General features: G+C 55.7%; 1 protein-coding gene and 1 long non-coding RNA gene across 3 annotated transcripts; one reads left to right on the top strand and one right to left on the bottom strand.

Moving 5' to 3' along the window:
* Positions 1-60: 60 nt before the first annotated feature.
* Rtn4r (reticulon 4 receptor) lies at positions 61-24,952 on the bottom strand. Its single transcript, XM_052740230.1, has 2 exons — positions 24,819-24,952; positions 61-1,736 (listed from the first exon to the last, which is right to left on the bottom strand). Exons 1-2 carry the CDS (start codon positions 24,838-24,840, stop codon positions 337-339), a joined length of 1,422 nt encoding a protein of 473 aa, XP_052596190.1. The 5' UTR covers positions 24,841-24,952; the 3' UTR covers positions 61-336.
* LOC128111820 (uncharacterized) lies at positions 1,743-19,925 on the top strand. 2 transcript variants are annotated; one of them, XR_008218761.1, is made up of 2 exons: positions 1,743-17,102; positions 19,328-19,925. It is a non-coding gene; the product is annotated as an uncharacterized LOC128111820 (long non-coding RNA). The 2 variants fall into 2 exon arrangements; XR_008218762.1 differs by having other exon boundaries at positions 17,514-19,925.
* Positions 24,953-25,039: the final 87 nt, after the last annotated feature.

Below are 25,039 nucleotides of genomic sequence, written 5' to 3'. Positions count from 1 at the left end.
TGCTGGGACCCACCCTCGTTTCTCACCACCCACAGTACCGCAGCCCAAGAGGCCACAGCATAAGAAAAAAGCTCTTTATTCCGCGTCATCCGATATTTTACACAAGTAAAATAAAATTCATATCTCTATATACCGCAATCCGGGTGGGAGGCGGCGTTCTGGAACAAACGCCACCCCCGGAACCCTGTAAACATGATGGGGTGGAGATGGGGGTGGGTTGGTGGGGAGGCATCTGTCAGGGAGGGCCTGGCCTGCCCCACGGAACCTGTCCCTGGCTCTGGCTGGCGGCATGGAGGGAGACCCCATATGTACACACACCTGGTGGCTGGTGGCTGGTCAGCAGGGCCCGAGCACTGTCCAAAGTACCAGAGCAAGGCCCAGAGGAGCAAGGCTGCAGGCCAGAGCAGGCAGGGCACCTGAACCCTCTGCCTCCCCGGGCCCGCTGCCTCCACTTCCCGCCTGGCCCAGACGGCAGTGGCTGCGGGTGCGATTCTTCCGGGAACAACCTGGCCTCCTGCGGGGACCGGTGGTGGGCAGTCCTGGTGGCTCGGAACCCCCAGGCCGCAGAGCAGTCAGTGGAGGCTCTGCGGAGCTGGGCAAAGTCCCAAACGGAGAGTCATTGATGTGCCGCGGGCCTGAGCCATTGCCTGGCGGGGTGTCACCAGGGGGCACGCGTCCCTTGAGTGCATTACCAGCAGAAGCTGGCCGTCCGGGTTCCAGCACTGAGGCTTTGTCTACAGCGTCCGGCTGGCAGCATTTGGGGAGACTCAGTAGCTCCTCGTCAGTGAGCTGAGTCGTCTGGATGGGGTGGAAGGGCCCTGGAGCCACGACACAGCCCTCTAGGTCACTGGCAGCCAGGCGCTTAAGATCACGGCCAGCCAGGCGTGGGGGCAGGCTGCAGGGCACCTCTGACGAGGAACCTCGGAACTTCTGCAGCCAGGCCCAGAGTGGACGTGCCCGGCAGTCACACACCCAGGGGTTGTCATTGAGTCGCAGGTACTGCAGAGACCTCAGGGGTGCTAGGACCTCTGCGGGTAGCATGGAGAGGTTGTTGGCAAACAGGTAGAGGGTCATGAGCCGGCCAAGGTCCTGGAAGGCATGTGGATGCACACGAGTCACGTGGTTCTGGTGTAAGAGGAGGCGGTCAAGACTGTGCAGGCCACGGAAAGCGTGCTCAGGCACGCTGGGGATACGGTTGCCATGCAGAAAGAGGTGTGTGAGGTTGCCCAGGTCACGAAAGGCATTGTCGGGCAGCGCCTGCAGATTGTTATCTTGTAGGTAGAGGTACTGCAGAGCCACCAGTCCACGGAACAGGCCGGGACCCAGCTCCTGCAGGCCGCATCGATCTAGGTGCAGCGTGTGCAGGTGGCCCAGGCCACGGAAGGTGGTGGGGTCCACGACGCGAAGCTGTGCATTGTCACTGAGGTCTAGTTGCTCCAGGAGGGTCAGGCCAGTGAACGCAGTGGCATCAATCCGGGCCAGTGCATTAGAGTGCAGCCACAGGATAGTAAGATTTCGGCATGAGTGGAAGCTGGCAGCTGGCACATGAGAGATGCGGTTGCCATGCAGGAAGATTCGCTGGCTGGAGGCTGGGATGCCAGTGGGCACAGCCTGAAGGCCTTGTTGGGGGCAGCTTGTTGTCACCTTGGGCTCACTGTAGCACACACAAGCACCAGGACATGGTGCTGCTACCCGCCAGGCCTGTAGCCATAACACCCATGCCAGCAGCCGGCTTCCTGTAGGCAGAGGAAAAGGTGATCAAACCAGGGCCCTAAGAGGTGGGAGCTGATGCTGGAAACAGTTCTCCTGGGTTGGAGTGGGGCTGTAGGACCTCTGCCTTCCATGACATATAGACAATACTGGGCTGAAAGCTGTCCTTGGAGGCACATATGCCACACTGGTGATCAATCATGCCTGCACCCCAAACCCTCATGCCACCCTTCCTCATACACCTGCTGTCATGACTGTGGCACTGTTGTCACCCCCACAGGGTCACTCTAGTCAGTCACCTAAACACGTTTGTGAAGGCCTTCTAGGGTAGCTGCACACACCATCTCAGGACTCCAGGGCACACAGCCCCGGGACCTGGCTGCTGTTTGTCTCCATTGGTCTTAGCCTGATCCTTGGTCTGGCCAACTCAGCCCCACCAGGCTATAGGTTAAGATGGAAAAGGGGAGTCTGAAAAACACCATAGGAACAGCCCGAGACTCATCCCTAGGCCTACCGGGTCCCTTGGCCCAGGCTGTGGAGGAGGGCTGAGGCTCACAATCCATGCCCTGTCCAGGCCCCTACAGCTCTTGATAACCCCTGGAATTATACAGAACCCCCTCATGCCAAAATGGGAGCTATGCTTGAGCCCCTGAAGGGCTTTGTCTGTAGGGTCTCCTGAGGCCTGGGGTAGGTCTCCTTACTAGCTATCTGAGGAGGAGGAGCGGGGAGTGGGGAAGGTGGGGAGGGAGGGCCTCTCCCAGGCCCCCAGGGCAGGCTGCTCCCTCCTCCACACAGCCTCCCTTTTAAGCACTTCCTGACTTGGCTCTGAACACCTTCTGCAGCCTCCTCCCCCGGCCTCATTCTCTGCTCCATCCCTTCCCAGCCTTCCTGCCCATCCCTACCATCCTACTTCCCTGGCAGGCCCCAAGGCATCAGGCCCCATCCTGGTCCCTGGGCCAGATATACCTAGGTGTGGCCAAGGACGAGGGCTGGGGTGCCACATTCCTAGGAAAAAGCTCCTTGGCCTGTCACTAGAGCCCCATTCCTTCCGAATGCCTGCCGAAGGCTCTTTCAGGAGTGAGTCTATTAAAATGTGAATCCCCCTGGGAGGGTTATGGCTTATCAGCTAACACCGTCATTGACAGCTAACACCTGTGTTGACAGCTAACACCTTTCTTGGCAGCTAGCTAAGAGCAGGATTCTGCAGACAGGAGGCCGAGGCTGGCTAACTGCTTGGAGGTGGGAAAAGACCAGGAGCCAGCCTTCCCTACCCAGCCTTGACCTCTGGGGACTGCTACTCCTCCACACTGGGCCCCTTACCACAAAGGGTCCCTGTATGTGGTTCATTTTGGTGCTCAACTCCGGAGCCCCACAGGCCAGGCAAGCCTAACAGCCCAGCAAGCTTTCAGGCTCTGGGAGCCCTCTTCTCACACTCAGTGACTTCGTTCAAGGAGCCTGGGTTTGCTGGGCCTGGGGTCATTTGTTGGCAGTTACGGTGGCAAGTCAGGCCCAGGAGCCCCCAACCCATGGATGCCTGCCCCCTGCCCCGCCCAGGGCTGGCCATGTGTGGGTTGCACTTGGGCCTGAGGCTCTGTCTAAGGAGGCTCTCACATTCTCTTCTTACATGCCCTCCCTGGGACACCCCTTGATGCCTTAACTGCTGTCACAACAGGACACCATACCATGTGCATAGCACTTCCTGGTTCTGACCTCAGAACCCAAGGCTGGATAAGTTGGGGGCTTTCATGCACCCAGGGCCAGGCTGGAGATTTTACTAGCATGGGTGCCTGGGGAGGGGGCACATTATCAGCCCTGCCATGCCACAGACTGCCTATTATGCAGAACACCATGCTGCCAACTGGACCTCACATACACACCAATCTCTGTGCCATCCACCACACCAGTGAGTGGTAGACTGTAGCTCCCAGTCCTGAGGTTGCCCACTGATAGCTCAGCTAGGGTCAGTGGGGGTCCAGGGCTGAGCCACAGTAGGGAGGTGGACAATCGGAGGAGCCGCTATGTGGTGCTCAGCCTTAACAGGCAGACGGGAAGACACAGCTGTGTTCCTGTTGGAAATCAACTTCTAAGAGGCGGCCCTTCTCACTCACCCTGTCAGCACAGGGGCTGGGGTAGGCTCTTCTGCTGTAGCCACAGTAATTGGCTCCAGGCCGGCCCCCCTTGGGGCCTGCCCGCTGGTCTCCATGGCAACCCCTGCGCTGAGCAAGCATGAGGGGGCATCTTTTTATGAGATAATCAAACCCAACTTTGCAGCATAGCTTGTGTTCACAGCAGGGTTTTGGGGAAACACCGGACACCTGACCAGGCGGTAAGGATGTTCCCTGACCCCACCCCAGGGCTGCCATATTCAGTCTCTGTCTGCCGCTTTGCATGGCCTGCTTTGGCTCATCCTTGTGGCTTCTGCAGTGCTTTGAGCCACAGGCCTCTGAACTTCAGGTCTGGACCCCTCCATACTCTGTTTTCACTCCAAAACCTGCCCACAGATTCTCACTGGAGACGGCCTTCCTTCTGGGGAGCAGCCTGGACCTCTTGCTCCCCTGAGGCCTCCACCTGCCACTCTCAACCGGTCTCTTTCATGTTCCCACGGGCAGAAAGTGGTCCTGGGGGTCCATCCCTCTCACATGGAATCCATGCAGAGACCCCGAGGACCCTGCAGTCACTTCAGCAAGTCTTCCAAGCTATGCACAAAGTGGGATTTCTCCAGCTATACCCAAGTCAATTTTCATCAGGCTTGTGAGTGGGTCTCCTCCAGGGCTTTTCCATGGGGAACTCACTGGCTGTTGGAACTGGGTCATGGCCAGTGGCTTAGCTCAGGTCATCTAGGGAGCCACAGGGACATGAGGTGATCGTGGGAAAGAGCTGACATTCTAGTGCACATGGCTTGGAAATTTCCCAGGGAGGGCAATAACTAGATACAGACCCTGGGGTCCTCCTCCACCTGGGGCAGCCTGATCAGGCAGGATACAGCCACTGGGCTACACCGGGCACTCGGCATCCGCACTAACAGCTCTTTGGAGTCAAGAGCCCAGAATCACACCCATTGAAGAGGAAGGAGGGGGATGGGAGAGATGGAAGGAGAGGAAAGAGAACCAGGGAGGAAATAGGAAGCAGAAAGAGGGCAGGGGCAGAGGGAAAGAAGCCAGGGCACCGGAGGATATGAAGAGGGAGAATGGGAACGGGAGGGGCCAGGTGGGGTGGAGGCTTCTGGGGCCCTGCCCAGCAGCCACTTGAGCCAGCAGGCAGGCCTGCTGAGGTCAGCAGCTCACCTCAGCAGCCTGGTGAGCTGCTGGGCTGAGAGTGCCTGCTTTAGCACCTACCCAGCCCGCTGCGTCCCTGCATTCTCTCCACCGCCACCCTAGCCTAGCCTGACATCCCGTGGGGATGTCCTCTTGTCCTCACCTGATGAGGCGAACGAGAGTGTAGGCTGACAGCCTCACAGACTCAGGGCACTGACTTGTGTCCTTGGGTCCTGGTGTCTCTCTCAATGACTACCCCCACAGACTTTGGAGGGAGCCGACCCGCTGGTCCGAAAGCCTCAAGTCAGTGCCACAGAGAATCTCATTCTCTTTCCATCACCATCATCTATTTACAGATCAGGAAACCGAGGCAGTGAGTAGCGGAGCCCTGCTCCTACACGGAGGCAGTTCAAAAGGAAGAGGAGGTGAGGGTGAGGCATGTGCACCTGGAGGGCTGTCAAGGAGAGCCCGGCCAGCTCATGAAGGACAACTGCTATGTGGCCAGGGCAGCCAGCGGGTGCTGGACTTCTGGCCTGCTGGATAGGCCCGGCGGCACAGGGATCTCCCGTGCTACCTACGGCTGGGAGGGTATCTCCTCCGATAGACTGAACCGGAGTCAGGAGGCTGTAGAAGGGGCTGCCTGCTGAGGCAGTGCAGAAGAGACCACAGTTACAAGGCAGAACAGCTCCGCATACAAGACCAGAAATAGCTCTGGGAGGGGGTGGAGGGACCGATGTCATCCCCACACTGCAGAGAATCAAGACACCTTCTCTGGGCCCACTCCCCACAGCCCATCCCTCCTGACCCATCCGTACCCTGTCTTCACTCATTTCTCACACACACACACACTGCCCACCTTCCACCCACCCTTGGGCCCACAGACACGTGCAGTGACAGCTTGCATTCACACTGTGCTTTCTGGGGCAAGAAGATGGCAGCAGCTTCCACAGAGGAAGGCCACCCTGTGTCTCTGGGGGTGTGGTCACCAGCATCTGCTGCCCTGTCCTGGTCCCTTGAGGCCTTGTTTCTTATTGATCTTGACTATAGAGCAAAACAGGCAGGCCAGGTCGATATTGGTAAGGTCACTTACTACGGCCGGCAGATACAAGACTCAAGTTGACGTGCCCCATTGGGGAAACTGAGGCCTGGCATGTGTTCTGGCTGCTGGACGCCATGTTGCAACTGGAGCAGAGCTGTTGGAAATGGTCTTTGACTGCGTCAGGTTATCCTCTTGTCACCAGAGAACTCAGAGAAATTCACCTGCCTCTGCCTCCTGAGTGCTGCAGTTAAGGGCATGCACCACCATGCCCGGCCCTTTCCGTTTTATTGTTGAGACACAGGGACATGAAGCTGCCCAAGCTGTCTTTTAACTTGTGATACTCTTATTTCAGCCTCCCAAGTAGCTGGGATTACAGGTGTGTGCTGCCCATCTCTTCTAGGAATTCATTTTTGGTCCCACTTCCATTACCTAAAGGGCTCCAGAGCCTTACCAGGTTCAGCAATATATTCTACCCTGATTCTCTCCTCCCAGACCCCGCCCTGTGAACTCTGCTCTGCGGGCCGATGGTGCCAAGCATCTGGAGGTTCTGCCTGGCTGAAGCCCACCGAACCTGGAGACTTCAGTGTCCCCTCCCCAACGAGAGGCTAGTGGCCCCCATCAGGTGGCCAGCAAATACCTGCTGCCTAATTACCTGCTTCCCACCCCAGGCCGTTGTGGTCCTGCTGCTAATTCAATCCATCTTCCAGTCCAGACTTCAGTCCCCAGGACACTAATGAGCAACCAACCAATGACTGGCATATCCCTACCATAGGTATCCTATGAAGGAGACCTCCTTAGGCCATAGTCTAAGCCCCAGGACTGCCACATAAATGCCCCTACCCCCTCCTGCCCGTCTGATGCTGCCCTGGATGGAGTGCTTAGCCTGGCAGGTCTATAGTTCTGCCTTCTGTGCCTCATATCTACTTCCAGGACAAGCATCCCAGACTGAGCCCTGGGTCTCCCACCCTATCCCCAAATCCGCTGTTGACCTGTGAGGCCTGGAGTGTCAGCATGTGGGGTAAACACGAGACTTGGGGTGCACGTGGTAGTTATATATACTTGGCCTCAACTGGAAGATAAGAACATATGCTAGAGGACACCCAGTAAGGGTGGGGAGGGCAGACACAGAAATGTGTTGTTAGTACACGTGGTATGCAAAACAGGATGAATGTATTACAGAAGTCAGTATCCTTTGGGCACGGGGCAAACGTGAGTTGGTACAAGGGGGCTGTGCAGACCTTGGGACCTAGAGGAGGGTCTGCTGCCCGCAGCGAGAGGAAGTAGACGACACCTCCCCACATGTTCTTGCATTTGTAAAACATGATCCACCAAGCACGGAGGTGGCCTCTGCCCAGGCCAAACTTACTTTGCCATAAAAAAAAAAATAGTATGTGCGGGTCTTGAGGCCATGGTCAGCTTGCAGCCTCTGGGACCCACCTACTGTGCCTCTTGGCCACTCATCAGGAGGGAAGCAGGCAGACAGGACCCACTGGAGAAGGTCAGTTAATAGAGCCTCTGCACACACCTGCTAAGCTGGGCTGCCCGAGCCTCCAGAGAGCCCTGTCACAGAGGCAGTGGCCGCAGCAGGGCAGGCAGGCAGGGCCAGTGGGAACAAGTATGCCAAGAAGGGGCATACAACCCCTTCAGCTAGATGCTCCCATTGGAATTACCCTCCAAGGCCAGAGCACTGAGTCCATGGAGCTAGAAGAAAGGCTGAGGGGCCCCGGACAACCTGGCCCAAGAGCTGGCTGTTACATTAGGAATAGGGTGATTTTTGGCAAGCAGCCACATTTATGTGTTCACCCACGATCCATGGCTGCTTTCGGTCCACTAATGCTGGCACAATGCATGGTGTGGCCCACAATGCTGGGCCCTCCTACAGGAAGTTTGCTAATCTGCTTTGTGGCTGAACATCTACTGTGTGCAGCCAAGGCTACGCAACCTCCTGACTAAGGAAAAGGAACCCGAGGGTCAAAGAAGACCATTTACTGTTCCCGCCAAACACACGTGGCTGGGCAGGCCAAGCCCAGTGGTCTCTCACCTTAGTGTAGGGTTAGCTCAGAGGAACACTGGAAGGATTGGAGGTCGAGTGTGAAAGGGAAGTAGTGAATACCGAAATTCTGTTTGGGTCATGGAAAATCAAAAATCTTGCTGAAGACACTGTCAGGAGGCAAGAAATTGAGCATGCATAACAGAACACAACTTGGAAATCAAACAGGGAAGCTGAAGCAGGATGTCAGAGTCTAGCCTTGGCTAACAGACATTCACAGTTAAGAACAAAGGACTTGTTATGGGTGAGAATACTTAGCTCAGAAAAGGTGAACGCAGTACTTTTTGATAAACAGGAAGGTCTGGACCACTTCTGATGACCTCAGAACCAGCTACTTATGCAGACCCATGGCCAGGGTCACAAACTGAAAGTGGGCATCTCCGTCATCATCACTAACACTATTGTCACATCACCACCATCATCACTAGGACTGTCACCATCACCATCAGCCGTCATTAACGTCGTAATCACCATCATCACTGTGCCCAGTCATCGCTGTCATTACCACACCACCATCATCATCATCATCATGGTGTGAGTCAGCTTTCTGTCACTGTCACAAAATCTGAGTCCACTTTTTAGGGAGGTCAGGTTTATTTTGGTTCACGGTTTTGGAGGTTTGGGCCCATGGCAAGGCAGAGCATGGCAGATGTGCACAGCAGGGGAGTTGCTCATTTCATGGAATCCAGGAAACAAAAAGAGAAAGAACGAGAAGGGGATGGGGCCTTACATGCTTTCAAGGGCACACACTCAGGAACTTAACTTCTTCCCCTAGAGCCAATCTTCTAAAGAGTTTACCACTTCCCACCATGGACTGGGGCCAGGCGTTCAGTACAAGAACCTCTGGAGGACATTCAGGATCCAGAAGGTAGAAATCAGCACCATCATCACCACCATCATCACCATCAGCACCACTATCACCATCATCATCATCATCATCATCAATCAGCACCACCATCACCACCATCACCATCACCATCACCATCACCATCATCAGTCAGCACCACCATCACCACCATCAGCACCACCATCACCACCATCAGCACCACTACCACCATCATCATCATCAATCAGCACCACCATCACCACCATCAGCACTACTATTACCATCACTACCATCATCATCACCATCAGCACCACCATCACCACCACTACCATCATTATCATCATCATCATCACCATCAGCACCACCATCACCACCATCAGCACCACTATCACCATCATCATCATCACTATCACCACCATCAGCACCACCACCACCATCACCATCACCATCAGCACTATAAGCTCTATACCAGCTTCAAGCAAAGATTTTGGATGGAAAACACAGAGATAAGCTTGGAGCACACGTGGAGAGCAGCCAGCTTCACACAAAGGCAGGGAATCACAGGTCAGTGAGCAATGGCCTTGTCCCAAGGAGGTTCCATTCCAGCACCAGAGGTCTGAAGCCATTCAGGAGTGTCTTGGGTGAGCAGCTGTTTGCTAGGGAGGCACTGTCACGGCCACCATAACTTCAGCCTCACTGGAGACTCAGTAGCAAGGCAGAACAGAGGACAGATGAAGGGAAGAAGGGAACATTCCTGGACAGCTCCCTGCTGAGGGTTTTGTGGCCTCCCTACGGTATAACTCCCATGTGGTGGTTTGAACGAGAATGGCCCACATAGGCTCATATATTTGAATGTTGGTCACCAGAGAGTGGCACTATATTATTAGAAGGACTAGGAGGTGTGGCCTTGTCGGAGGAAGTGTGGCACTGGGGGTGGACTTTGGGGTTTCAAAAGCCCAACCCAGGCCCAGTCTCTCTCTCTCTGGGAATCAGGATGCAGCTCTCAGATACTTCTCCAGCACCAGGCCTGCATGCTGCCATGCTCCCTGCCGTGATGACAATGGACTAAGCCTCTGAAACTGTTAGCAAGTCCCCAATTAAATGCTTTTTTTTAAAAAAAAAAAAAAATACAAGTTGCCTTGGTCATGGTGTCTTTTCACAGGACTAGAACAGTGACCAAGACATTGCACAGTGAGCAGGTGATCATTGCTTCTACTCCATACATAAAGGCCCTGAGGCACGGCAAAACCCAATAGGGTACCAGTGAGGCCAGGGGACTAGGCACATAATTTGTGCCCCAGGATCCCTGCAGCCTTACCCAAGCCCCAGGGATCACAGGGCAGGAACGGATAGCTACTCTGGCCTTCTTGATCCCCTGCAGCAGGCCCCTCTTAGGCCAAGCCTTGTTCCTTGGGCTGGCTGAGGGTTGAGGCTCAGATGTAGGCTCCACCCACGGGAGTAGCTGAATAGCTGGGGAAGAGGCCAGGCCCCTAAGTCTGTCACCACACCAGCAATGTGAGAATCATGCTGGGCCAGCACCACCTCTCCAGGACCCAGCACTGCCTCTAGCCTGGAATCCCCACTGGGGTGTCCCTAGCGAGGTCTGGGCTGGCGCTAGTGTCCTGTCTCCCCAGAAGTTAGCCTAGGGTCTGACACCCAAGATGGGTGCAGCCAGCCTGTATGTCTGGCCTGGGTCACTGTGATTCAGGTGAGGAGCTGGAAAAGGTGAGTCACAGTTCAACACAGGTGCGTCCTGGAGCCACAGAACCTCCCTGGCTTGGCCTGACTGTTTCGTCCCTGCTCTGCGCAGAGAATGCTGTGTCTGTAGCGAAGGATAGTCCGGTAGCTAGGCTGTGCCTGACACACACCTGGAGCTGTGTGTCCTGCCCTCTCTACAGTCATCTCAGCAGGTTTGTGTCCTGCACAGCCTGCCACACTTTCCAGGAGACCGGAACTCAGGCAGCATCAGCTGCTGCTCCTTCATCACCAGGGACCACTGTTCTCTCTGCTCTGCCCAACCATCACCACATAGGAGACTCAGTGAGCCAGATACAGACACTGTCCACTCCCCTCCAGAATGACAGTGACTGAGGAGCATGCCCCATGGAGAGTAGGGAGGAGAGAAACATCCAGAGAGAGGGACTCTACTCTTAGTACATGGGAAGCCCAGGGCAGCTCCTGCTTGATGGTTCGGGACCCGCCAGCTGACATGCGCCATCTCAGCAGAACCCTGAACCCGCTGCCCCCGAAAAGGTGACCAGCAGCCATCACACATGTGGAAAAGGCACCAGTGCAGACACCAAAGGAAGTCATTCAAGAAGCGGCAGATGGAGGGTCACGAACAGCCAGAAATTAGGGGGAAATTCTAATCAGTGCACCCAGGGATAGAAGTGGATTTCAAACAAGAGCAGGGTGCTGTGACCAAGGAGTCACCAGAGAACAAGAAAGAGTGTCTAGAAATTAAAAATAGAATTGCTAAAATTAAAAGAATCAATAGAAGGGTTGGAAAACAAGGTCAAGAAAATCTTCCAGAAAGAAAAACAAAAAGAAAAACTGAATGAGATTCAGTGGGAAAATATAGGTCGAATGTGTTTTAGGGCAATTCTAGGAAGGGAAACCAGCAAATGGAGGAGAAAAAAGTTACCCAAGAAATAATACCAGAAAATTTCCTAGAGCCAAGGACCTGGACTTTCACCGGGCATTTACAGCAAACTTCAGGCTCCTGGGGACTCAGGGAAGCTTGAGTCCAGGAGGAAAAGCCGGTCACAAGTAATGCAAGGTGGCCCCAGAGCTCCCCAGAGCACCCTGGTGCCAGGCAACTGCAATGCTGCAAGAGTCCGAAGCAACGCTTTTCAAACACGGAACTCTGGCCCCAGCCAGAATTGGACACATTTGCGAACATGCTTCCCATGAAAGAAGAAAGTCATGGAGCCGCAGGGCAAGGGCCTAGGATGGGACCCCAGGGGACGCGGGGGGGGGGGGGGGGATGAAAGACCCAATGAAGAGCTCGCTCTCTTAGATGGGGCAAGAGGAGAAACAAAAACCAAGTCAACTGCACCTGAGGAACAAAGAAGTACACGCCAAAGAGAAGAGGAAGTGCATCTTCCTGATCAGAGTCAAACATGGGTTAGGAAGAAGAGCTGGAGGGGCATAGAGCACAGGGCGTGCCATTCACTGGTGCAGGCCAAGGGTGGCCGAGAATGTACCTGGGTCTCTGATCCACTCTACATTCTCTGTTAATTCAGACGCTTGCAGGGATGCTCACAAGTTCACCTCTGCAGCCTCTCCTTCAGCCAACCCAGAGGTCCCTCCACATCCACTGTGCTCTGGTTCTATCACCGTGACCAACCCCCACACAGACACTTCTTGCTGTCACAGTGCTACCTCCCTGTTCGGGCTTTGGTCTCCATCTCAGGCTGTTGTGGGGAGTGGGGAGGTAGTTGAAAGTCAGCAAGGGCCATCTTGTATTGGAAGTAGGACTACAGCCACTAGGCCTCAGCCCGAGCCTCAGCTTCTCTATTTTCCCAATCCTAAACCTGCAACAAAGCCCACAGCACACAGACAGGGGCAATGTGAATAAGTAATTGCTCTTTTATTAACGAGTGATAAATTATTCCTATATGATTGTGTGTGATAACGCTTGCTTATTTGAAATCAATTTGGAATGGAAATTGTTGGCGGCTTCTCACCTGCGCGGGTGGAAGCCAGGCACTCTTGCCTCCTACAGAAAAGGAGGTCACTGTATTTTGGCTACATCCTGATGCTGCTGCATTTAGGGTGCTGTGTCAGGCATCAGGCGGAAGGGTAGTGGCCCTGGGGCTGTGAAGCCAGGGAGACCGGGTACCTCTAACCTCACTTCTGGGCAGCACCTCTCTCCAGGGTGCTACATAGGTCAGCTCAGACTCGCAGGGTGGCTTTCCTGAGGCCCACATCTGCAGCTCTAAAAAGTGCAAAGCTCTGCTGGTGAAGTGCAAATGTGAGGACCCGAGGTAGGACCCCCAGCACCCACAGAATAGCCAGACATGGTAGTGTGAACCTGCAATTCCAGTACTGGGAAGACAGGGACTGGAGGGCCCCTGGAGCTCACTGGCCAGCAAGTCTAGACAAATTAGCACGTTCTAGGTTTGTTGAGACCCTGTCTAAAAAGTAAGGTGAAAAGATCCCCATAACTAGTCCAGGACCCAGACTCCCTTTGGGCTGAGGAAGGACCAGGTTGGGAGAGTCCCCTCCCCAACTGGCCCTAAGCCCTACTGGGGACCACTCCAGTGACCATGGCCAGCAGTGCCAGGGGCCATTCCCAGATCTAGCTGTATACATCTCTCCCATATAATCCTTGGGGATCTGGGAGCCCTAACTGCCGCCTCACACAGGTCACACCCAGTGCCCACTGTCCAGCTCCGGCACTGCCTGGGCCACTTACAGCTCTCATTATTAAGCCTCAAAAACCACTTACCTTTTTCCTGGTCATAGTCCTAATGATTCCACAAAACACGGCTCCATTCTGTTCCCTCCCAGGAGCACGATGCTAGAGGGTCGGAGGGCTCAGCCTCTGACGCTCCTCTTCCAACACAGGGAGGCCCCGAAACATCTCCTACTTTAGCACCTCTTCTTGGGGATGCATATTTACAACTCAGCATCCAACAAGCCAACCACATCTTCCCTCCACCCGGGCCCCACCCACTCCTTAGCTGTTTTGGGGGTGGCTGCAGCAGGCACCAAGTGATCATGACTTGGCCAGTAGGTGTCAGGGGGTTAGTCCCAGTTCTGGCTGCACTCATCTTTCCCATGTGACTGTTGAGGATTTGGAAGGCAGCGGTGAGACTCGGTCACCCTTAAGTACAGCTACACGGGCCAGCTCAGTCATCACTGATGCCTCCTGAGCCTGGGTTTCTTATCTGCGAGGCAGGAGAGCTGGTCCCAACCTTCCATCCAATGCCAAGGTTCCCACTTGGCCGCACAGGCTGGCACAGAGACTGGACAGAGACCTAGCTAGCCTCTGTGCACCTTGTTTCTGTCCCTGGGCCCTGGGGGCACCACGGAGGTAGAACCATGGCTGTGACAGGCGAACGGCAGGAACGCTATATATGTTTGGCACATGCGACCACATGCTCACTCTAGCAAGTGGCAGACTTTGGGTAGCTGTAGAGATGGCATCCCCCAAGGATGGCCAGGGCTGGAGGGGTACTGATCATCTCCTGACTGGGGGAGGCTTGTGCACCCAAGTGCTGAGGTTCTGAGTGGCCCTCACAAGTGGCTTCCCTTATGTGATGGACAGATGTTTGTATTGTCCCTCCCACCACTGCTTTTTTTTGGAGATATTGTCTTGCACTGCTGGACAAGTTAGTCTAGAATTTACTGTGTACCCCAGGCTGGCCTCAAACTCATGGAGAGTCCCTGCCTCAGCCTTCCAAGTAGTAGGATTACAATATGAGCTACAGTGCTCAGCTTCCCCCAAAAACATATGCTGAAGTCCCAACCCCCAATGTGACTTATTATTTGTTTGTTTCTCTATTTATTTTGAGAGCACCAGAGGCCTAGGATCTCGGACGTTTTGTGTTGGGCTTCGGGGAGGGAACAGAATGGAGCCATGTTTTGTGGAATCATTAGGACCATGATCAGGAAAAAAGTAAGTGGTTTTTGAGATTTGGTAGTGAGAGCTATGAGAGGCCTGAGCTGGGCACTGGGTGTGACCTGTATGAGGTGACATCCTAGAATAGTCTGGGTCCCTTTATTTTATTTTCCTTTTTGAAATGTTTATGTTTATGGGTATTTTACCTACATGTATGTCTGTGTACCACGTGGATGTAGTGCCCCTAGAGGCTGGAAGAGGGCGTCAGATCTCCTGGGACCAGAGTTACAAATGGTTATAAGATGCCATGCGGGTGGGAACCCAAATGTGGGTCCTCTGGAAGGGCAGCCCGTGAGCATCTTTCCAGCCCCAGCCTGGAACTCCTTCTGCCTTGGTCAAATGCTGATGCTTTAGGAGTGTAACCAGTGTAACCTACCCGATATGATGGTATTTGAAGGGGTTAGTGGGGAGGTGGCTAGGATTGACACCTCAAGATAAGGTCTGAAGGGTGAGGCATTGAGATGGATCAGTGGCCTAGCAGAGACTCCAGAGAGGCCATTTCCTACAGCAAGAAAACCATCTGCCCGCCAGAAACAAGTAGCTCACTGGAATCTGACTGCGTTGACACTGATCTTGGAGTCCTAGCCTCTAGAACTGAGAAAATTAATTTCTCCCATTTGTGATGCCCAGTTCACGGTATTTTGCTACGGCAGTATGAGATAATACAACCTCCTTCTCAAAACTTTGGAGTTTCTTTTCAGGTTTTCAGCCATGAGTATAATCTGGTAAAATCCAAAATCTGGCGTGTTTCTGTTTGGGCTGTCCTGAGGTCCCTGCACACCACAGTCAATCTTGTAGGGCAGCCCTGCGTTTATCAGGGTTTGGGAGTCCTGGGTCCACTTGTGTATGTGTGTGGGGGAAGGGGCAGGCTGAGGTGGGGTCCCCAACCTCTAAGTTTATTCTTTCATCTGGAAATAGAGGTCAGGAAACCTACCTGGTTCATACAGGCAGGGCAGGTGCACTGTGACTGCATAAGAGATGCCCAGCTCACAAGCTCAGAACTGCCAGAGGCACTTGGCCTCTCTCTGAGGAACTGTCCTCACCCTTTGGAGGCAAAGCCCAGTCCTGCCCTTTCCTCACCTCCTGCAGGCCTTTGTTCAAGCAACTCCTCCTTGGGCAAGCCTACCTTGTCCCCAGGCCCATGGCCTCAAGGAGGCTCTTCTCGCCTGAACTCCACCCACCTCTTTAAGGAGGCTGGATCCGATCCGCCCTCCGGACACTCCTGGCCTTGTTCCCGCCCACCTTCAGACCTACAAGGCTTCTGTGGAGCCCTCTGGAGTCAGTGCCCACAAGCTCTATCCATGGGGCACTAGGGTCCTGGACATCCTGACCACAGCAGGTCTCCACGTCAGATGTTCCCAGGCAAGGCAAGGACAGTGAACATCCACAACCCGGCCAGAACTGAGGCCCTGGGCTGAGAGCCTCTCCCTCTCTATCTGCCACCTCAGAACCACAGGTAGCAAATCCTGCCCTCCCAAGGGCTGCTGTCACAGCTGATAAAGATGGTCCTATGACCTAAGGGTCTGGAGATCCCTGGGAATTCATCTCCTGAGGCTTTGGGTCTTGGTAGCTGTCTTGGGGTGGGGAGTGTTTAGCCAGAGGGGGACCAGGCTGGTTGTGGAGATGCTGGGACCGGGGACTGCCCCTGGAGTTGCTGGCTGTGACTGAGGCCCTATGGGATGAGTGGGAACGGAGTAGTCTTCAGTGTTAGGAAGGGCTCGGAAGAGGTCTGATGCCCCCCACCCACCCACCCAGCCACCCACCCAGCCACCTCGTAGCCAGGCCGTGGCTCTGGCAGCAGGTGAAGAATGGAGCGTATTAGGGCCACCATCTGTCTCGGCTGTGATGGGCTCTCTCTACTGACATCCAGGAGCTATGTAGATGGAATATCTTTATGGGAAGAGTTTTTCTTTTGCCAATTTTCGAACAGGAAGCCAGACACTTGTCACACCTGTCCTCGTGTCAGCCTCTGCCTGACATAAATTGGGGCCGAGGCAGGGAGATGAAAGACAGCCTGGACACGGCCCAGTGTGCAGAGACCACGTGTCAGGCCACAGAACACACAGCCACGAGGGTGTCCTGCTGGGGCTCGGTGCAGTGAGTTCCTCCTGCCTCCTCCCTTCCCCTGCCCAAAGGCCAGCCTGCTCTGGCACCCCTGCCTCCCACAGAGCAGGGAGATGCTCTGACACAGCCAGCCCCCCTCCCCGGCCCAGGCTCCAGTTCCACTGGAGGGGAGGACCCCACACAGAGGGCAGGCCTCAGGGCCCCCGTCCGCTCTGTTGGCACCCACACTACACCTTTCTCTCTTTGAGATTTGAGGACATCTCTTTGGAACCTGGGACGGCTTGGGGAGAAAAGATGTTACAAAGATCTCCAGGTCTCCATGGCCCAGCACAGGGCTGGCCTGTAACTGGTGACGCCAGAAGACTTCGGTGAGAGAAAGGAGGGAAAGGCCAATGCCACCGGAGGCCTTCCTGCAACGGGAGCCACCCAGAGCCCCGCCTCCATGTGGGCAGCCCACGGCCCATCAGCTTTACCAAGGGCAGGGCCCTCCCAGAGGCACACCCAGGACCACAGCTGTCACGGACATGCAGGTAGGCAAGGGGCAGTCCCAGCGGGGAACACCAACAGTCCTGCTACTTCCTCAGACAGTGGTGAAAGTCTGTGTCTACAGCCCTCAAGGAGACCTGAGAGATCAGCTCTGCCAGGCTCCCAAGCCACCATCATGGGTGCGGGGTGGGCACCAGCCACTCTGTACTGTCTGAGGATGGGGCACATCTCGGCTAGGGCAGGTGAAGAGTGAGAGGCTATCGGGGGGCACGCAGAGCCCCGTGAAAGGGAGCCACTGGGCAGGGCAGTGTGGAGGCAGAAGCGGTCACCAGCACTGCAAGTGGAGGTTCTGGGTGACCTTGGGTTGGCCTGTAACCCTCTCTGGACCGCTCTTCTGGAGGCTGGCCAGTCTCAGACAGCAGCTACCCTGTCTTTCGGTGGAATTCTGTTTCCAGCCACAGTTTTGGGGTCCACTGCCAGGACTTCTTCCAAGGACCGAGTAGGCACACAAGCAGCCCCTCTCACGGGCTGCCAGCTGAGTGGAGATAGGAAAGTCTCCAGATAAAGGAGATGCTACTCCTGGGTCAGCCAGGCTCTTGTGGCCAGGCTCCTGCCCAGCGGCAGAGCTGTGCCTCACGTTTCTCAAAGGTATGAAGACACCCCCCACCCCGATCCCTGACAGAGATCCTAGCTTCTCTCTGCATTCCCCAGCTGCTGCTGGGCCTGCCTGGGGCGTGTGTGTACCCCACCCTCACCCCACCATGCCCTCTCTTCCCAGTGACCATGAACTAGAGCATCACTCCCCCAAGACAACTGGTGAGGACACTCTTGGCAGACAAGGGGGGAGGGTTGTGGGGGGTTGCTCCAGACATGGGCTCTTCCTGCACCCTCAGTGCTATGCACAGGCTTGTGATCAGGAGCTCACAGGGCGCACACACCTATTCCCACTTTCTGTTTAGGGGTGGGGCAAGGGTAGGTGGGACTGACCAAGAGTCGGAGGAAGTACAGGAATTGGGGGCTCTGTCTCCCACCAAGGGCTCCAAAGCTATCACCAACCTGTTTCCACAGCCAGTACCTCAGTCTATGCGGGAGGTACAGGAGTGTGGCAGCCTGCTGGGAGGAGTCCCATCACCCGGATGACCAGGAACTGGCCAGCATGGCCAAATCAAACTCCCTGTAGCCAGCTGGCTTTCATCAGCATGTCCACCTTCACACTATCCGCATGCCAACAGGGAGGCTCAGGAGCCAGCATCCGCCTTTGGGTTCTGGAGCCTTCACCTGCAGCCATCTTGGCCAACCAGGCTGCCCTTGACTGCCAGTCCTGAGAGCCACCAGCTTGGGTATTTCCCAGCAGACATAGGGGCAAGCAGGTGGCTGGGAGGAATGTTCCTCTTTGCTGACACCCAGCAGCCTACTGGACCTCCCTCTGCAGCTCTTTGCTGGGGTGACTGCCCACTGCTCATGCCCCCCAAACCCTCATGCCAGGGTGGGCTGCTTGGAGGATGTGGAGGTGGGGAGGCAGGCACCTGGAACCCCGGTGACAAGAAGGTCCCCATCAAAGGGCGGAAGAGACAGTTCCCACACAAGATCTTCTGGCCCACCCTGAGAGCAAATGAGTTTTAGGGGCAGCTAGCAGAGACTTTAGGTAGGCTCAGAGGGCACACGGCAAGCAGAGAGCCCGGGGTGGAATGGAGAGCATCTGTGCCTACAGGCCGGGGGGGGGGGGGGGGGGGGCTCTGAGATGGACTTGCAGTGAGGGCTAGAAGGGAAATAAGGCAAGAGGTCAGACTGGACACTGGCCTTGTCTTTGGGGAGGAGGAGGAGGAGGAGGAGGAGGAGGAGGAGGAGGAGGAGGCACAGACTCTGGGCTCGGATGTTGGGTGCAGAGGATGTGACACCATCTGGCTGAGTCTGGGCAACTGTGGTATCAGTTGGGGGGCATCTGGGTATCAGCAAAGATGAGTGGCCTCACTGGTGTGAGTAAGTGCCTGGGTGCCTGTTCACCCCTGCACCCCCTAGGAGATGCTCAAGCCGGTGACCCTAAGGGGTAGCCTATCTGGCTAAGATGGGTGCGGGCTGAGTGGTCTTGGGCACTACAGACCTCTAATTGGCCGCACTAGCCTGGTACTTGGCATGGAGGCAGGTTTTGTGCACTAACTACTGCCAGGCCAGGTTGAGCTGGACACGGGGTGGGGACGGGGCACATAAGGGTAGGGGCTGTGATTCCCAGACGCCGTCACCTCTTTTCTGCTTTCCATCCATGTTTCAGTCTTTCTTGTGTAGCTAGTGTGCAGGGCCTGCTCCTGGCCCAGCTGCTGAGTGATGCCACCGCCATCTCCCCCAGAGAACAGCACTCCTAGTATTGAGGAGGACTCTGTGTTTTCCTGGTCCTCGGGGCACCAAGCTGGAAGGACCACTCTGGTAAACAGCCACAGACTACAGATGACACCTAAGTGACCAGCAGAGTGGTGAGGCCCAAGGTGACACAGCAAGGCAGCACCGCAGGAGCTGATCCTAAGGCTGCCGGACTCGGAGGAAGGGGAACTCCTGGCAGGTTCCCAAGCTGGCCCCATCTGGGCCCTGGCAGGAGGGTGAATAAAGCCAGCGTCCTAACAAGGTCACAACCGTTGGGACAAATCGAGGACACAGTGTAGGGGATTGCAGGCAGGTCAGGGACAATCTGAGAGGGCTCCCAGGAGGCAGTGAGCCTAGAGCCTCACTCTGGTCTGAGACCCTGGGCACTCTAACATGTTCAGCCCCACCCCCTACCTCAGTGGGCCCCTCACCCAGCTCCAGCTTTTGCCTGACATTTCCCGTGACATTTGCTGCAAAGAAATAGAGTCATAAATTCAAAGGTTAAATTTGCACATTGCCTTACAATGCCAGGAGAAACCTGTCCTTCCATCCACCAGGTGCCCCAGGGGTGTAGCTTGGGGTGTGGGACGTCCTACCCACCCCCTGGTCCCTCCACCCACGCAAGCATCACCCAACAGCATTTCCCAAAATGGCTTCTTGAATACGCCAGACCATGAAGTTCGTTGCATAGTTTGCCTGTTGGAGATGCCTGCCCCATCTGAAACCAAGGCCCTGAGATGTCCTGTGGGAAAGGCGCTGCCCGAGCGCTTAACCCAGCCTACCCCAGATTCAACCATCAAACCTTTGTGTGAAATCCAATCACATCCCACGGAACTCCAATTCCCAGGAGGGCCGAAGAGCACTCTTGGGCAAGCTGCTCCCGGACACCTCTACATCCCACCTCTGCCAACCTCCACGTGCCAGTGTGCTGAATGGGGCTTACTGCCTGCCAAGCCCACCTGGATCAACTTAGGGAGGCTGACTCCTGCCTGCTCAGCACCTCCCTAAAGACACCTGGGAAGGTGTGCCAACAGCCCCTGCTTCTTGACTCCATTTGCTGGGTCTAGCAGCCCTGGGGGAAGATTATGGGGGTGCATGGGAACACCCCAACCACCTCAGCCTCCAACCTTCCACAGCACACAAAGTACTAGGAGCTATGTGAACAGGGCTGGAGAGAGGTGGCCCCCAAAGAGTCCGCTGAAGACATGGCCACCCTTACAGCCAGAATCCTGGTATACTTACCATGTCATCCACTTGACATGTGTAAAAAGACTTAGATGGTTGGGGGTGGGGCGGGGCAGATTAGGCCCTGGCTGGAAGTTGGCCCAAGTGTGTAGGAAGGGGCACACGTCCTGGCCCTGATGAGGACTTGTCAGGATGTATATGGCAAGTTGAATGGCTGAAGGCAATGCAAAGGGCCAAGACATGTTTAAATGAGTACATTTTGGTGCATTCTCAGGAAGGGATTCCACACTCACCATTTAAGCATGATTCACAAGAATAGTTCCCGATGTGCAAAGTGTTTAAAATACAGTGACAAAAGAAGACTCTGCAGTACCAAACACCGGGTGTGATGGGACCCAGCCAGGCCCACGCACTCTGGGGACAGGCAGGGAGATGGGGGCATGTCCCCCACACTCACTGCTGGGCTCCCACTGATGGCTGTGTGGTCACCTGTCCCTTCCCACACTTAACCCTGGAATCCATGAGGATTCAGCCCCTTCACTGTCTGATCAGAGCAGGATCTGCAGGCCACAAATGAGCAAGTGGGTGATGGAGGGTGGTGAGCAAATGCAGCATCTGGGGTTTGGCCACGTGGACGGCACAGGTGACCTTGGCTGCGTGTAGCCAGGCCACAGGGCAGGTATACTGAAGGGTGCAAAGCGTGCCAGGCCCTGAAGAGACAGGCAGAGCAGCCACGCTGGGCTCTTAGGGGTCTGAGGGTCGAGGCCCTGGCTGGCTGCTGAGAGCCAGGCAGCCCTGCCCGGGGTTGAAAGTCAGGGCTCACAGAATGGGGGGAGCAGCATAAGCTTCATGACCAGGTACAGTGCAATGCCAGGAGCCTTGGTAACTCTGACAGGGTCAGACCCTCTCATGTACTTCTCCCACAGTACACACACACCCCAGTCTTCCTTCTCCTGACCCCTTTCACGGATGCACGGCCTGAGGCTCCTGGGAGACTTTCTAGGCCACAGCCCCCAGAAGGGCTCCCTCTGCCTCCTTTGCCAGCTGGACCCCTCCCCTCCCAAGGAGGGCATGGTACCAGGAGGCTGGCAAAAAAAAAAAAAAAAAAAAAAAAAAAAGGTGCTAGAAGCCAGGCCTGGATGGCATGATCCCACAAACCCGACCCCTCCCAGACAACTTACCACTTGGAACAAACAGCAGCAAGCCTGTGCTTCTTCACAGCCAACGAGCCAGCCTGAGCCCTCCAAGACTGCAGGCTAAGACCGCCTTCCAGGGCCCTGGGCAGCCTCGGGGTTCTCCACTTCCTGTTAGATGACCCACCCCCAGCATGGCTCTTACTCTGTCACCACAGGTCAGGCCTGCCTGAAGGAAACAGGGCAGAGCCACAGGCTCACCATCATCACGCTCCCTGCTCACAACCTCCTTCAATATCCCAACATATCTTCCAGAAGGAGGGAGGGGCTTAAATTGGCAGCAGTCCCAGGAAAACCCCTGTTGACTAGGAGTTGAAAAATCGTATTTGGGGAATTTTAAAGCAGAAATGCTGGGGGCCCAAACTCCTAGGAAAGCAAGGTTTGGTGGCTGAGGCCAGCATTTCCAGTACTTGGGAAGCTGAGGTGACTCCAAGTTTAAGGCCAGCCTAGGTCCTATGGTTGCACCTGCCTCAAAGCAAAACAACAATAAAAACTCCTTGGAACAGGGCATGGTGGCACATGCCATTATCCCAGCACTCGGTGGGTCTCTGAGACCAACGCCATCCTGTTCTACATAGAGACCAGGCCAGCCAGGGCCACAGTGAGACCCTGTCTCAATCCAGGACAGGCCCCATGCCCAGGAGTAACGGATCAGCACAAAATGGACCTTTTCTTGAGCTCTTTTTGTATTTTTTTTTTTTTTTTTTTTTTTTTTTTTTTGGTTTTTCAAGACAGGGTTTCTCTATGTAGCTTTGCGCCTTTCCTGGAACTCGCTTTGGAGACCAGGCTGGCCTCGAACTCACAGAGATCCGCCTGGCTCTGCCTCCCGAGTGCTGGGATTAAAGGCGTGCGCCACCACCGCCCGGCTCTTTTTGTATTTTTTGTCTTACTGATTTTTTTCTTTCCTTTGTCTGTTTTGATTTTCATTTTTTTTGGTTTTTGTTGTTTTTCTTGGGTTTTGTTTTATTTTGCTTGAAAAAGAGAGAACATGAAGTTGGGTTGGTAGGGAGGTGGGGAGGATCTGGGAGGATTAGGGAAGGGGAAAGAATATAATAAAATATGTAGTGTAAAAAAAATTAAAACAAGCAAACAAAGCCACCTCCTTGGGAAATGTGGACAGACCCCACTGGGCATCAGCTCGGAAATGCCCCCAACAACCTCAGATTACAGCAGCTGAGACAGGGGGAAAGCTCTTTAAGAAGACACACTGTCAGGCCTGGTGAGCTCCCCTTTGCCAGGAGGGATCTGGTGCAGACCACACCTGGCTGAGGTCCCACCATGGGAGCACGCCTTCCTCCCCTGGGCTGGCGTAGGACAAGAGAGACGGGAAGACAGGTCTGGGCATAACGAAGGGAGTGGCCAGCTGTTACCCACCTGAGCTAGGTGGGCACTACAGAGCAGTGCACCAGAAGGTCACCAGGATGGAACGGCCAATGTGCTAAAGGCAGGGCCTCCCGGAGGCCATGCTGGGTCAGATGTCCCAGTTGGCAGAGCTGCAGAGGCAGCCAAGTGTGCCCAGGCTCACACTCCTCTACTGTGGTGCTGACCTCAAGCTGGGAAAAGAATCTTCCCTGCCAGGTAGATTCCAGTCCACCACAGGCCACCACTGCCCCCACCCTGGCCGGTGGGAGAGCGGCTGGAAGACTCTGAACCTCACAGCTTGGGCTGGGGATACTGAACAAAACCCCTAAACACCTTCCCGTTGCGTTTGTTCCAGATTTGAGCAGGGTAGAGCCACAGCCCTCCTAGGTACACAGGGGCACCCACACCCAGAAGCAAACTGAAATATGAAGATGTGCTTACAGGCACACGTGGTCATGCACACAATCACATATGTGCAGATACATACCATGTTACACACATGTACTTGCACACACAGACCCAAGCACTGTGAAGGAGACTCCAGGTCTTGCCCCTCTGTCTGTGGGTCCAGCTGCCCAGAGCCTCCCTACTCAAAACCGGAGCATACCTACCTGTGAGTGGGTCCTGCTAAGGGGCCCCAGCATGAGCTAAGCATGAAGATCACAGCAGGCAGACTGCGTAAATGCATGTGTGTGGTCATAGGTATGTAGGCAGGAGTGAGGACGGCGATATGTACCCTTAGAGTCCGTGTGTGTACCCACAGTGTTTACGCATGTGCACACTAGGGCAGATTTGGTGTAAGTGTGCACTGGAGGTGTGCAAGACTATATGTAGCCCACATAGACACGTGCAAAGAAACGTGTGTGCAGCCTGCGGCACCATGGACATCAGCAGGGTAGATAGGGTGGGCACCTGGGGAAGGCAATGTGTTCACTCCAGAGTCTCCAGGTAAGGCATGCCCAACCTACACGAAGCCCATCCTCCCTTGCCCCTACTGCGGGGACTTCGCACCCGGATGGGAGGAGGGATCCCACAGGGCTGCCAGGGAGGGGGTGCTTCGAGCACCAACGCCCCTCAATGGAGCCTCTCACTCTCAGGAGCCCTCCCGATCTCAGAGGAGGAGGCATTGCTTTGTGTATGTGTGTGTGTGTCCTCGCTACCTGCCCCAGGGACAGCGCTGGGATTGTCCTGTCCTCCACGCCCTCTGCCGCCGCCGACACCCCTATTCATCCCTATTTCGTTTGACCCCAAAGAAGCAGCTTCGGAGCTGAGTCCGCCGGGCAGGCGAGATACCCCATCTCGGTCCAGTGTCCACGTTTCTGCAAACCCCGCTTATTAACCCATTCGCCGCCTGTGCGCTCGCAGGTGGGACCCCGCCCTTCCAGCCCGCAGCCTCCACCCGGCCCTGGTCCAACATCTGGAACCTCCGACCCGCCATCCCTGGCCCCGCCGTCGCCGTCAACTTTCCCGCAAAGCCGCAACTTTTGCGGCTGCCGCGGGCTCCGCCCTCTCGGGGCCCAGCAGCTAGCGGCCAGCGCGCGGCGTGGCACTGCGGTGGCCCTCGGGAGCGCCGGGCGACCGGTCCCCGGCAACGGCAGCGCGGGCCGTGCCCTCGCGCTCCGCCGCCCCGCTGCAGCCCGGCTCTGGAGCGGCGCAGACACTCACCTCCGGAGGACGCCCTCTTCATCTTCGGGGTCGAGCGGGGCGCGTCGGGCACTGGAAGCGGCTTCGGGGCGGGCGCCCGTCTGCGCGCGGCCGGGTCCGCATCCAGGCGCCGCCGCTCCGGCCAGGTCCCGGCCCGGCCGCGGGACGAGGCTCGGGCGCTCCGCTCTACCGGGCCGGGCTGGGCTCGCGGGCTGCGGGCGCGCAGGGCGAGGGCGGCGGCG

Source organism: Peromyscus californicus, unplaced genomic scaffold (genome assembly GCF_007827085.1).
Source record: "Peromyscus californicus insignis strain IS unplaced genomic scaffold, ASM782708v3 Scaffold_16__1_contigs__length_79575227, whole genome shotgun sequence".
NCBI lineage: Eukaryota > Metazoa > Chordata > Mammalia > Rodentia > Cricetidae > Peromyscus > Peromyscus californicus.
Note: the sequence above shows the minus strand (reverse complement) of the source record. Positions and strands in the feature narration are given on the sequence as shown.